General features: G+C 39.2%; 1 protein-coding gene across 14 annotated transcripts in view; it reads left to right on the top strand.

The window, feature by feature from the left end:
- Positions 1-14,904, top strand: part of SEC14L1 (SEC14 like lipid binding 1) — a 120,078-nt gene that overhangs the window by 57,748 nt on the left and 47,426 nt on the right. For 3 of the 14 annotated variants that reach the window (XM_084647593.1, XM_084647594.1, XM_084647582.1), the window contains one exon: positions 3,861-3,952. The exons of 9 other annotated variants lie outside the window; for them this stretch is intronic. In XM_084647593.1, coding sequence (XP_084503719.1) covers positions 3,890-3,952 — 63 coding nt within the window. In that variant the 5' untranslated portion in view covers positions 3,861-3,889. Of the gene's footprint in view, positions 1-513; positions 654-3,860; positions 3,953-14,904 lie in introns of those variants that run through there. 2 more of the 14 variants (XM_084647583.1, XM_084647586.1) reach the window with 2 other exon arrangements.

Genomic DNA, 14,904 nt, shown 5'->3' on the forward strand with positions numbered 1-14,904 from the left:
GCTGCTATTCCTAGTGTAAAAAGAACAGGAGTACTTGTTTCAGAGTAGCAGCCATGTTAGTCTGTATTCGCAAAAAGAAAAGGAGTCCTTGTGGCACCTTAGAGACTAACAAATTTATTTGAGCATAAGCTTTCCTGAGCTACAGCTCACTTCGTGGGATGCATTCCTGGTGTCTTTACATGCTGCTTAATGATGGGGAGGGGCTGCAAAGGGGCAGGCTGGGGCTGAGCGACTGGAGCGCCCCCTCCCGTCTAGTAGCACCTCACTGCTGCATGCTGCCAGCCTGAGGGCAGCAGGGCGAGACCTCCCTCCGCCAATCATACCAGCGCATGCGCAGGATCGGACAGCCGGCCAGATCGTCACTCCGCCTGGCTCCTCAGCCGCGCACGCGCAAAAGTGCAAAGCCAGACTGTCCCGTGCTGTGCCTAGACTGGCCTAGGATGCGCACGCGCAATACTTAACAGAGTGTGCTGTGTTTGCGTGTCTGCAGGCCGCGCATGCGCACGCGTTGGCAGGTGGCCAGGCCCCTCCTTCCCCCTGTCACTAGTATCAGCAGGCGGCCGCTGCCTCCTCCCCGGAACCGGCCGGCGGCGGCGGCGGCTGCGCCCGGAGCCGACATGAGGCCAGAACCCCGCCGGTCTTTGTGACAGGAGGTGAGTAGGTGGCACCGACCGGCACCCCAAAGCTCCGTTCCCTGCCGCGCGCCCTCCCCCTTTCTCATCCCTTCCCCTGCGCCCTCCGCGTCCCCCCCCCCCCGCATCCCCGACCCCTCCACTGCCCCCTTGCTCCCTGCATCCCCTACCCTGGCCCTATTCCCCTACGTCTGTGCCCCTCTCCAGGCTGTGCCCCCGCCCCTCTCCAGGCTGTGCCCCTATCTTTACCCCTTTCCACCCTGCCCTGGTACCCCCACACTTCTCCGCCCTGTACCCCTACCTCTGCCCCTATACCGCTACATTTGTGCACCCTGCCTCTTCCTGCTTCCCCGAACCTACTCACCCCCTTTTACTTTCCCAGGGCCCTGCTTTCTCAGTGGCCACCCTCTCTGCTGTCCGTTATTTTTACTTCTCTACCCCCCTTCACACTGCTTCCCCCTGCTTGGGTCCCGGTAGAGTTTAACCTTCTTCCCATCATCCTGTAGATTTTCTGCCCCCCCCCCCCCGCCCCGCGCTAGCTCATAGCTTCTCCTTAGAATCCGTTTGCTGCTTCCCCCAGTTTTCTTCAATGTCCCGAGTCCCCCTCTGCTTCCCTGTTTGTTCCCTGCTCTCTGTTAATGCTTTCACGCGGCTCCGTTGTGCTTACACTCCCTTTCCGTAAAGGAAGGGGAGGAAACAAAGGGTACAATCTCTCTCCCCCCCCCCCATTTTTTCTGATTGCTTCTGCTACTTCTTCCCGTACTTCTCCTTTTACCTCTCCTGCCTGCTTTAGGTGCTCGCTCCCTCCTCCCCCCCCCACCATTGGGCATCCTAAAGAAGCAACTTTTTTCCCTCCGGCTTTCTCTGTCTAGCTCCAGCTCTCCCAAGTTTTCTGTCCCTCCCCCTCCCCTAGCTTCTGGAAGGGGGTGGGGGGAATATATGTTTCTCCCTCTGGTCAGGGACTACTGACACCTTCCCCAATTTAAAGATGATACTTGTCTTCACTTTAGTGACCAGAGAGCTTCTTCACTGTAGACAGAAGCACTAAAATGTCAGATAAACTATTACTTTGAAAATCTTTCCAAGCTTTCTCTAAAACTTAGTCTTGAGAGTCTTGTAGTTTGGTGGGAAAGCAGCTGTGTTTTGAAGATGTTATGTCTCTGTTGATTTGTACGTACATTTTGTTCCAGTAAGGTGCTTTTGATAAAGCCCAGAAAGACACTTTGGACTTCAGATAAATTTGTCTTAAATGTCTCTCTTGAGGGAAAAGAATCTTCCCTATCTGTCCATTTTCTTTACAGTTATCTAGGTTTTGTAGCTTTTAGTCATTTGTCAAATAGCTTTAAGGTGTCTCTTGTTTCAGATGAGGTTTTTTTGTCCCCAGTATTCCTTGGCTTTAGAATCTTACCAAATACTTGTTTAACATATAACTTAAAAACTCTCTTGGAAGAGGCTGTTAATGTTCCTTTGGTATTTTGAGGCTGGTTTAGTGGAGAGGCTATGAGTTATACGTTTGAATCGTTTAGTTAAATCTTGCTATAACAATAGAAACTGTTTTCCACAGACTTTAGCAGGTATTATTTTGAGACCTATTATGTACATGAGACTGCCACGTTCATTCTTCTAAAAGCAGACTAAGAACTATCCTAGCTCATGTCTAGAAGACCTCTGTTTTATGTCTAGTCTCCATGGCTTTATAATTGTTGCCTTTTCCTTTAAATCTGTATACTGAGTCAATTCAACTAACCAAGCAAGAATATATTATACAGATTTCCAATCTGTAATGGAAAACAGTGCTGAAGTTCTACACTGCAAATGGATTTGTAATTTTTAATTCAGAATTAAAAATTAAACACTATTTATTACTGCACTTTCAGATATTTTAAAATAAATCCAGAGCGTGAATGTAGATGGATGAATTCATCACTTGAATAAATCTTTTGCCAGATTATCTGTCTCATTATTTTTTAGCATTTGTTGCTTCATGTTTCTGTTAAGTGAGACTTCTGTCCACTGTACTGTTCATCTGAAGTTGATGAGTTTGTGGAAGTAATATAGACACTGTAAGAGCATATTAGTATTAATGAGAAATATGGCTGTTTGTTCAAAGAAGTTAACATTGCATGTATGTCTTAAATCTGGCTAGCAGCCAATATTTTCATCCAAGGGTACTGATGCCAGTATTTTTTATTAGTATGCATTCAAGAAAGAACTTGATGGACCAAATTCATTGCTGGTGTAAATGAACATACTTGCTTCTGCTTATGCCTGCAGTGAATTTGTCTGTGTGTGTGTGTGTGTGTGTGTGTGTATTAACATATCCATAGTTTACTTAACTTATTTCCTTCTCACCTCATCAGCAAGTTGGTCCATCAGCACTTTGTATTCCTTTCATGGTTGAAAATAGTGAAGGATACTCTAATCCTATTTACACATAATACATTATTTCAGAGGAAAAAGCATCTTTTAAACGTTTTGAGATTTTACACGTTATTAGAAAATGGAATTCAGGGCCTTGTATCTTAATTGTTTTAAATTATCCCTTCAGCAATCTGAGAGTCAGAATGGGGGATTATAATAATATACCATGAATTGTGAGTTTTGCAGGGTTTTGTTCAATGGGAGGGGACTGTGTGGCTAACCTGGACAGAGCTTTTTGCATCTAACAGTATGTGCCAATAGTCATGAGACTTCTTGTAATGCTCATTTGTGAATGAGTGGTTTTGAAATGTCCCAACAGTATGTTGCTAAAATGGTAGAATGAGAACATACCAATTTGCTGCTTTTTTTTTTTAAACATTTTGGAAGCACTTAAAATATAGATGCTGTCTAAATATATATAGTTGCTCAGACCCTATAGTAGGGTGGTAAGTGAACTTGTATATTACACTCTTAATAACAAACCCAAAACCCGCAAACTCGTGAACATCTGTAGCACTTCTATCGCAGTGTGTGTGTGTGAGAGAGAGAGAGTAAAAAAAAAAACAAAAAACTAATTGCAAGCAAAGAAATTTTTATGGTGGCACATCAGTATAATTTACTTCAGCTATAAGCTCAGCAGAAAAGTTTCAGCTGGTGTTAAATACTCTGTTGCCACTGCAATCTTCATGATGTAGGTTACTGTACGTGAGGAGATGGGCAAGGAATCTCTCTCATAAACTAACAACATTGAACAGTAAAACTGCCCTCCCACATGTGACAATGACATTTTAAAAATTTGTTTTTCAGGTCTGAATAGTTCTTATTAATCTGAAACCATGGTGCAGAAATATCAATCCCCCGTGCGGGTGTATAAACACCCCTTTGAGTTAATTATGGCTGTAAGTATCACTTCTTAAACTGTAATTTTCTTATTTGAATATTATTACTTGTATTGCTGAAGTGTGGTCAAGGCTTCTTTTGCTAGGTCCTGTACAGAATACAGAGTACCTGCCTTGAAGAACTTATATTTTGCTTGTCTTCTTAGACTATAAGTGGTAGGAGGGAGAGGAAATACCAAACCTTCCCCAAAGCCTTGCCATAATTTTTGGGAGATTTATTTTAGGGTTTGCAGCAGAGGTGGGTCTGAAGGAGCAGGTGTTGGTCAGTTAGGCTGTTGCAAGTGGAAGAAGGCACAAAGGTGTTTGTGTGAGAAGCTGTTGAAAGGACCGTTGAGGCTGGCATCTTTGGAGGGGCAAAGAAACACAATAGCGGATGAGCAGACACTAGAGGCAGAGCTGTGAGGAGCATTGAAACTGAGGATGAGAAGCTTAAATTTGTTACAGTGGAAGAGGGTGATGTGGTCAGAGCAGCAGGCAAGAAGTATTCTCTTAACAGTTCTATTTTGATTTAATTGGGAAGGGTTGGGGATATGAGTATAAGGTAAGGCCAGAGAGGTTGAACAAAAACACCTGTGATAAATGAAGGGGGGTGGGTAGCTCCATTTTATGGACAGCCAGCCAGTAGCTATAAAAATATTTTTAGTAGCTGTTTTTTAATTGCTCTACCTGCAAAGTGTTAAAAAGTTTTACTACTATGCATAGGTAAAAGGAAGTGAGTGGGCACCTGGCCAAAAGATCCAATGGGAAGGCTAGAACTTTTAGGGCTCTGAACCACCGCATGCTGGGGTGTCCATAAAAAGGAACTCTTTCTCTCTTCTCCCCTTCCACCCCCCCTCCCCCCCCAATTATCACAACACTAAACAAAGCTCATGAGGTGTGTGGTCACTAATCTATGTGTACTTCTTACAAACGAAAACCACCAGTACTGAAGAGTGACCCTGACCTAGGTTCCCACTTTAAAAATAACAGAAGTAGATCTCTGATATTGCTGTATACACTTAGTCAAAACCACAGTTGTTCAAGTTCTCATGAAATAGAAAAAGGATGTGAAGAGCAGTCACATCAACTTCTTCCCTCTTTGGTCCTAAAAAGAATAGTCTAAAGAAAGTCTAAATAAAATGCATATTATCTCATATCTTAATCCACTGAAGACCTCATTTTTGCATGTTTATGTATTGATACATTTTGATTGGTACCAGTGTATGCTCAGCACCTTGTAATGCTATTTACAAGCAATACCACAGCTGCTACTCATGTTTTCTAATATTCTATTAAACTCAGTAGTTACATATTTAATACGGCATGTGTTTTTGTAACTAAGTAAACTTGTTCCTGTTTTAGACATTTATATATACGAGATGATTTTTCAGCGAAAATTCTATGTGTACTTTGCCATTTGAATTAAGGAGTTGTTACATTTCTATTGTGTTGAGGTAGTATTTTTATTTCCATCTAACATATCTGTCAGGAACTCTTTAAGTCAAAACAACTACCAAAAATGTATTCCTCTCATCATACCTTACTAACATCATTAAAACTGCCATGTTAAAATTAGCTTTGTGCTTTCAAACTATTTTGTGTTTGTGGAGATATTTGTATCTGAAGCATGCTGGATTTTTTTTTTTTTTTTTAAACAAAGAAAATCCTCTAAGATCTTGTGTCATCTAAGCTTTTGTTTTCTTGAGAAGAAAATACCCATAATATAAAAAGTTGAAATAACAATAGCTAAAGAATCAGAACTAATAGACTAGGAATGTATATAATGCAAAATAGTGAGTTAAACACAATACTTTGCATGACTTCAGATGTAGACTAGTGATTGTATACTTGATTTGTTTCAAACATAAACTTCATTCATAGGGCAGTTATTATCACAAGAATTCTGCTTGCAGTATATTCATTTTAAGAATATACTTGTACACCTGCAGTACCTTATTATTATATCATTGGCTTTAAATGTGTTTACGTCACTGGAAAATTGGTAAAGTCAGTAGTTAAGATGGGTTATTACTGCAGGAAATGGTGAGTAGTGCTTTTTGTAAGTTAGAGCCAAACTCTAAATTTTCTTGGTTTCTATCACAGAGGTAAAATCTGTAGAGTTCGCCATCAATGGTTATTTGAATGACCAAATAATGCTAGTAAGAATGTACAGCGTATTCCACTTTATGTTGAAATGAACGTTTCATAATGCACATGCTCAGTACCCAGCTTTCAAATGGTGGTAACTGTTTCAAAACAAAACTTTTTAAATGTAGCAGCAAGACAGTTCCTCATTCCAGACAAAATAATGGTACATGCCAAGTTTAAATTGCACCCCTTCAGGAAACAGTTTTTGTACATCTGTATAAAAATGTTTTTTAGGCTTGCAGACTTCTCATACTTCTTGGGGGGGAAAAAATTAAATCCCTGTTAATAGAACATGAGACATTGATCACAAGAGACTAAGAAACACCCCCAAAACTATAAAGTAATTAAAGGTGTCTAGAACAGAATAGCTTTTTCAGTGTGGTAGCATACTATTTATTGCTGTGGCAGATTGTTTTAATGAAGAAATAATGGAAACTCTGTGATCTTTATTGTAAGGGCTGTCTTACCAACAGTATCTGAAAGCTGTCTGAGAATATTGAAAGCCCTCAGACTTTTCTTGCAAGGCATCTATGAAACTGAGCTCAGTTTTGTTCATATTGAATGGTTGGGAATGTAGGATGAGCCCGAAGGAGGTGCTAACTGGTACCTGCATCCCCAACGGGACTATAGAAAGGTGTCTTAGTTGTAGTCCCACTCCAGGACTCTAAACATATCTATACTCTAAAGGCCTACAGCTCTCCTCCTAGTTGAAACTAGTTACAGCAAGTCCTAATATCAGCTCTAGGATGGAGACACCACTTAGAACTTCCCTTTTCCACTGAAGCCATCTGAATGAGTGTCCTTTGTTGCATGGTGGACCATTTAAACTGCACGCTTCCTATTCTCCCCTACTTAGGTTACAAATAAATAATGGAAAGTGATGAGAAATACCTATATACTGTGATAGTAGAATCGTGGTCCCCTTTACGTTATTCTGATACACCATGGCAAATTTTGCTTCTTCTACTGAGGGGCCTGAAACAATCCTGTTCAAAGAAAGAAAAGTAAAACTAAATTCTACTTCACTCTAACCCAGGATTGGTAAGGCAAGCTCTCACCAGTACCGTTGTGTTGCAAATACTTCATCATGGTAAAAGGAATAAATGTTTTCTCTAACTGGAAAAGTATTAGGGATATATCTCCTCTATGGAAATTCTGAAAAGTATCATTTGAAACTCTTATGTATATCTGGGGATAGCAATAGATTCAGGCCGGGGCAAATCCAGCCCCCTCTTCTTGCAGACTTGGAGGCACTCTCTGAAGAGAACTGGTGGAGTGTAAAGCTGTGGGGAAGTCAGGCACCTTGTGGATCCTCTCAGTCTTGACTGGCCATAGAGGGACACTGCATAAGAATTCCACGTAAACTACTCCAGCCATTGGTATAGAATTAGTCTCCCTGGTGAATCTTTGATTCCTCCCCGCTCCTCTGCATATCTTCCTAGTTCCTGGTCCTGCTACTTGCTCAGGGGGCTGAATTTGCATTGTTGTGCATTTCATTAGGCTTTAAATGTACCACCATGCTCTAAAAGTATGTCATTTTAAAGATTTACAGCCATTTTATTTTAAAGTTTTCTCTTTGCTAACTCCTGAAAATTATAGACTTAAAGATTCCTTTTCATGTCCCAGTTTACATAATGCTAAAAGTAGCTGAAATGGGGGAAATTACTGTTTACTCAGCCTTTTCTTGTGTTACCAAGGTTAGATAGATGGAAGAAGGAACCAGAAGAATATGCTTTCAAAACCCTTTGAGAATGCTAATGCTCTTTAAGTTGAAGAGTTTAAATTTTCTTATGTAAGTTATGCACATTGTTGAGCACACAGCTGAGTCTTTAAAATGCCAACATTAGAATGATGGGTCCCTCGTATATATCATACTACTCTTGGCACACGAGGTTAAGAAATGAGCACTTGAGCCAAAAAATATAAGCTGTGATGCTGGCTGGTTGAAATGAGTTAGAGGTCCTTTAAATTTATTTTGGAAATTAAACTCAAATATTGTAAAATCAGCTGCTTTGCGATGTGCTTTTGGGGTTTACCGAGACCAGTAAAGGATTGTCACTGCCTGCCCTGTAATCTTGGGTGCTTTTGTGCTGTGTAGCTTTGACTTAGAGCCCTGATACACCAACAGCCTGCTTACAGCACACTGACCTCACCCAGGCTTGCACCAGCCTGGTTACTGCTTGCAGGGTGCAGTGCTCAGCCCCTCTCACTGTACTACTCACAAAACCGTGTCAAGCTCACTTTAAAGAGACTGTACATAGCACCAGCATGTTACTTTGAGGATTTTACTTTTCAGTTTGAAGCACTACACTGAGATGGTTGTGTGGAAAAACAAGACATTGAAGTGATACCAAGTAGAAGGAATTGGGATAGAAATGGTTACAAACAAATGTAAAAACATGCTTCAAAGACTAGAACCTAAAAATATGCTTCAAAGTCTAAAACCTAACTTAAAAAATTAGTCTCTTGTTCAAAGTAGTTTTCTCTCCCAGGTTGTTCTTTCAGCAAGGCTGGCCAGTTCTAAAAGGTATCATGTATGATAACAGTGATTTGGGGTGGTACACTAAACTGGTCAGACCAACTGAGGGTCACTGCTAGATACTGGGGACCTCCTTGCGTTCTGGCATTGGGGTGCTCTTAGGGTCACATTTTGATATTGAACAGATCTTCCAAGGGATGAGTTTGTGCATAAGGAAGCATATACCATGTTTTAATGACATCCATATTACAGATTTCAGCACCAAAGGTGTTGAGTATTTAGAGAAATATGATGAAAGTCTGTTGCACTTACATTCTGTCTATAAATATGTTCCATCCACAGTTACAAATTTCATTTTAGAAATGAAGTTTATATCCTAATTTGGTGGCTGCACATGGTTAGTGTGCATCAGACCTACACCATATGCTGTTTCAGAGTAACAGCCGTGTTAGTCTGTATTCGCAAAAAGAAAAGGAGTACTTGTGGCACCTTAGAGACTAACCAATTTATTAGAGCATAAGCTTTCGTGAGCTACAGCTCACTTCATCAGATGCATCTGATGAAGTGAGCTGTAGCTCACGAAAGCTTATGCTCTAATAAATTGGTTAGTCTCTAAGGTGCCACAAGTACTCCTTTTCTTTTTACCATATGCTGTGTTAATATTGACTGTAAGTATATATTTTTAAGAATTTGTGATCTTAAGAAAACTGGATTGAGGATTAAGGGCTAGATTTTTTTCAAAAGTGCTAAGCACCTTAAAGTGGAGACAGACTTTCAAAAAACTGTGCTCCTATTTAGGCATCTACATAAAGTGGACAAATTTTCATAAGTGCCTGGTATCCATCAGTTCCCATTGAGAACACTAGATGCTGCTGACTGCTGAGCACTTCGGAAAAATCTGCCCATAAACTACTTACACAGTCACTCAGTTTAAAGAATTAAATTACTATTCCTATTAACTGTTAAATATATTTTAGTTTCTCTTAAAACAGAAATCAAAGATCATTTTATGCTTCTTTGAAGATGAAATACTTTTTAACTGATGATAAATTGTAGCTGTAGCAAAAAAAAAGAAATTTATAATTCCTCCATTTTAGTGCAGTAGTCAAAGTACATTAAAACTCATTGAGCATAAAACTAGACAAACTAACAGAGCAAGGTTCAGTTGCAACATTTTAGTAAATGTGTGCATTTGAATTTTCTGACAAGATGACTTGCCTGCTTTTCTTAGTTTATTTTTAACAGATCTGTGAAGACTTTTGTCCGTAAGGTTCTGATTTTAAAATGAGTGAATTACAAAAAGGGAATAGAATTTCATGAAGCATAAATACACTTCACTCTTAAAGTTCTCCATATCTACTCTGTTTAGTCTTTTAGATTGTTGAACTAAAATATAATCCCTAGATCTGGAATTGTATGAAGTTTTCTTAATTGTTTCTGATTTATCAGCAGATCATCCCTTTCATTATAAAGGAATATCACTCAACTTGAAATCTAGTTACTTTTAATTCATTTTTTAAAGAAAAGTAATTTTGGGTAGTACACCTGCCCCTAAATTCTGTGCAAATTTTTGTTGCCTTCATCACATTTTCTTTTTTTTTTTTTAATGTTCCTTTTCCCTATTGCTATGTGGAAGATCCATTGAAACAATGGACATTGGTTAACTGATAACGAAAGGGAAACCGTGAAAATGGCCATACATAAAGTTCTTTCAAGTGCACATAGTATATAGAATTTAGAGAATTGGTTATTTCTCTATTTTTTAGTCTGTCATAGTAACCTTGGGTGTAATTTGTAACAGTAGGTTTAAAATCCATACAGTGTGGGTCCTTTTTTTATAAAACATTTTTGAAATTGGAAATTAAGGAATGTAAGTCCTTCCCATCCCTCCCTCCCAGTAAATATATTTTCTTGCTATGCAGGAAGTTTGTACAATGAGGAGAATCTTAGTATGTATCTTATCTTTTATTCAAAACAGTTTATAATCTTGTGATTTTTTTCAATTATTTTTAATCCCAAACTCCATCTCTTCTGTAATTTTTTATTAAAAATATGGGCTTAACTACACAGGGAAATTTGCTAGTAGAATTATACTGTTATAACTCCCAATGTGGACAGTCCTATTGTGGAGTAAAAATGCCTTTTTCCAGTTTAGCTTATGTTGTTTTGTGTCATTGATGATGGTCTCTTGCTTCACAAAGGAAAAAAGTCTAAAAAAGCATGCAATTAATTTGTGTTTAGAATGTAACTTATTTAGAATGTCCAGCAGTTACAAAAATGTGAATTAAGTTAAGCACAAGGAAAAACTGACTTACTGCAGTTTGCATGTTCGTGACATGATTAGCTATTTCCATAGCTTTCTGTTTTTGTGGGGAAACACATGACTGTATTGTAGCTGACAGCTGCAGTTCCTTTGTTCATCAGCTGCTTCTACCCAGTTCTGGGTGGGTTTGTTTTTTGTATTTTTGCAAAAAGCCTTTCACACTTTGAAAGCTAAAACATCCTGCCAAACTTGGAGGAAGTACCACCAAGAGAAAAAAAATTCATTGAGACTCAGTGTTATTGCTTTAATCTGAAAATACTCTCAATATTTCAGTCCTCTGAAGGTGTTTAGATTATGAACATGTCAGGAGTGTGGTTGCAGGACCCATTGATCAGCCAAATGGCATTTGTCTAGAAGCTCAAAAATTCAGAATTAAACTCATGGGGAAAACTGACTGCTTTGCTTTTGACAGTGGATTACCCAGCACTACATGCGAAAGGGTATCTGGTAATTGTGGTCTGGAAAAGTATACACTGGGCAGTTTGGCAATTTTCATTTAATCTGAGGATAGCAGTTTAGAAGTGTTAAGTGCATTCATGGGGAAAGGTTGGGATGTCTTATTAAATATATTGAGTACACAGTTGAAGTTTGTGTAGGGAGATCCATGAGCATTTATCTAAAGCTATATTGGCAAATTCTTGTTTGTGATTGCTTAGAAATAGTAGTATACAACCTAAAGGTTTGTCTGTTCTGCATGGTACAGATCAACTCTGATAATTCCGCTCTTTCCATTTCCATGGAAACTTCATTGATGTCAGTTGGAGATGGGAGCCTGTAGAGGACAGAATATTTGAGCTGAGATTTGTTGTATATTTATTTTGCTGTATAGGCATTTTAAGAAATTGAGATAATGTTGTCTGTGTGTTAAGTGGGAGGAGAGACTGGATTTTGTTCCTAGCAATGCCACTCAATTGCCCGAAGTCTGTCTCAGACAGTTACTTAACTTCCTACTTATCTGTAAAATGTATATAAATACTTTTCTTATAAGGGTGTTTGGGACTTAAGAAATTAATGTTAATAAAGCTCTTTGGGATTTTTGGAAGACAATTCAACATTTCTTCCCAGCTTCATACGAGATTATGGAGAAGGGAAGAGAGTATAATGGAAAAGGGGAAAGAGGAAGGGGAAATTACAGTGCTGGAAGGGAACTCTAAGAACTTTTAGTGAAGGGCCCAAAATCCAGATTCAGGTTTACTTTCGGATTACTGTATTAAGGAGCACTGGTTGCAGCTCATTAGTTAGTGCTGAGTTCCGTTTTGTCCTTAAAGGTGGAATTCCACATCTTATTTATGTGTGTGTGTTGGGGGGGAGAGGGGAAATAAACCCTATTCTTCCCAAATTTACAGCATTGAAGTCTTAAATACATAATGAATTTACAAATTTATTAATTATTTTAACATAAGAACAGCCATAATGAGTTAGAACCATGGTCCATGTAGCCCATTATCCTGTCTCTAACAGCAGCCAATGCCAGATGCTTCAGAGGGAATGAACAGATATGGGCAATTTCAAGTGATCCATCCCCTATCGTCAAGTCCCACTTCCAGCATTTGGAGGTTTAGTGACTCCCAGACTATGGGGATGGTGTAGCTGTTGTTTGACATGTCCTCCATGAACTTACCTAGTTCTTTTTTGAACCTCCACAGCGTCCCATGGCAACAAGTTCCACAGGTTAACTGTGTGGTGTGTGAAGAAGTACTTCCTTTTGTTGTTTTAAATCTGCTGCCTATTTATTTTATTGGGTGACTCCTGGGCGGTTTCGGTTGGACATTAGGAAAAACTTCCTAATTGTCAGAGTAGTTAAGCACTGGAATAAATTGCCTAGGGAGGTTGTGGAATCTCCATCGGGGATTTTTAAGAGCAGGTTGGACAAACACCTGTCAGGGATGGTCTAGATAATACTTAGTCCTGCCTTGAGTGCACGGGACTGGACTAGATGACCTCTCAAGGTCCCTTCCAGTTCTATAATTCTTGTGAAGGGGTAAATAATGCTTCCCTATTAACTTTCCCCATACCGTTCATGATTTTATAGACTGACTTATTTGATGAAATTAGGTTAAGTATTAAACTGAGTTAACCTTTTTCTCTAATTGTTATGATTATATACCCTACACCAGAGATACTCAAGGCTTGTCTACCCTGGCAATTTACAGTGCTACAACACTCTCGCTCAGGGGTGTGAAAAAACACCCCTGAGCGCAGCAAGTTTCAGCTCTGTAAAGCACCAGTGTAGACAGTGCACTAGTGCTGGGAGCTATGCCCCTCATGGAGGTGGGTTTTTTTTAGAGCGCTCTCCCACGCAAGCCACATTAAAGCGCTCAGACTGAGGCTTTATGAGCTGCAAGCGACTCTTTGCAGCACATGATATTAAAACGCTTTGTGATTTAATTATTAACCAATATGAATGCTTTTACTATGTTAACCAATTGTTAATAAAATAATACTTGGTCAGTCATTTTGCTGTGAGAATAATATATATAAATAATAGAAGAAACCATGAATTCACACTACTATTGCTCTTTTGGATAAAGTTGATTGCTAATTTGGCTCCTGAACCATTGAGGTCTGAGTATCACTACTCTACAGACAGGGCCAGATGAGCGCCTCAGGCAAATGTTACAGGGCCATTGTGACATCAGAGGTAACTCCGTCAATCACCATTCATCTACATTTAAATTACATGCAACAATTCCATTGGTAGTGTGAGTCAGCTTCATTAGAGAGACTGGACTCTTGTCAAAAGTTCCCAACCGTCATTCTGAAATTCCATGGCCCCAAATTAGTTTGGACATCAGTGTTTGAAGTTCTTAACATTGCCTTTGCTCTACTGCCCTTAAGGTTGCTACCACATAGTTCAAACTAGTAGAAATATCTCATAGTAGCATTCTCTTTGGATTTCTTGTTTAGTATTCATGTATACGTTTTCAATTAATCCTACAAAACTAAGGAAAATTCAAGGCAAAAGCTACTGTAAGACGAAGTTCAAGTTTTGAGAGTATGTATTAGTAACTTAAGAGTAAAAAACATTACAGGGATTTTGACATCTAAACAACCCTAACTCTGTCCTCCAGTGACAAGTGGATAAGAAAACGCTTTTTAAAAATCAGTTCTTCAGACACTAAGATACCTTAATCATAGTTGTATTGTTAGTGAATGATGTCATTACGGATTAGAATTAAGACTCTTTTGGTGTCTTAAATGTGTATTTCAATATAACACATTCAAATTTCTGTTAAGCAGCCTTAACTTGGAACTTCTTGGGATTCTAATGCTTGGGTTTTGGTTAATTACAACATCCCTGTAATGTGTATGTTACCCTTAAGTTTTTAAAGTATATAGCAGTAATTAACTCCATCTTAACCCAGGGGTGTCGTGTTGTTTTGTTTTGTCCCAGAACGTATGATCAAGTTATGTAACAGCTTGAAAACACAAATTACTAACCTGCTTTAACATAGTGGCCTCTCGGTTTGACTGTGGCTTGTAATTTGCAGAACTGCTTGCTGCTGCTGTAATATCATATCCTTGTTTTAGTAATAATAGATCTTAATTGTGTAAGGTTAAAAAAAGTGCTTGTGTGTTAATGGCCCCTCAGATTTTTCAGAACTGTGGGAACGGCAGTGCAATGTTTACATTTGTTTGGGCCACAATAGGAGGGGAATGATTAGTTTCCTGACGTGAGCACTTTCTTTTCCAAGTCCTTTATTTTTCTTCATTCAGTGGAAAATGTGAATGCTACCAGTGTTGGGTCCAGTTCAGGAATACAGTCTCCAATATCCTTCTCATAGGACATCTTGTCAGCCATTTTATAAATTGCATTGCTTTTTAATTTACAAAATCTATTTTTGCTGTGTAATTCATTGGCCTGTGGCTAAAGCCCTCCATGCTGAATTCATGAAATTACATATTTCTGTTTCATGGTCTGCATACTACAGACATTGACATAATGAACAGAATTTAATATTAACTGTTTCTTTTGAACTTGTTTGTTCTTTCAGTGTGACTAAATTGGTCTCCTCTTTCTCT

The sequence above is a fragment of the Lepidochelys olivacea genome (genome assembly GCF_965140295.1).
Source record: "Lepidochelys olivacea isolate rLepOli2 genome assembly, chromosome: 14".
Lineage (NCBI taxonomy): Eukaryota > Metazoa > Chordata > Testudines > Cheloniidae > Lepidochelys > Lepidochelys olivacea.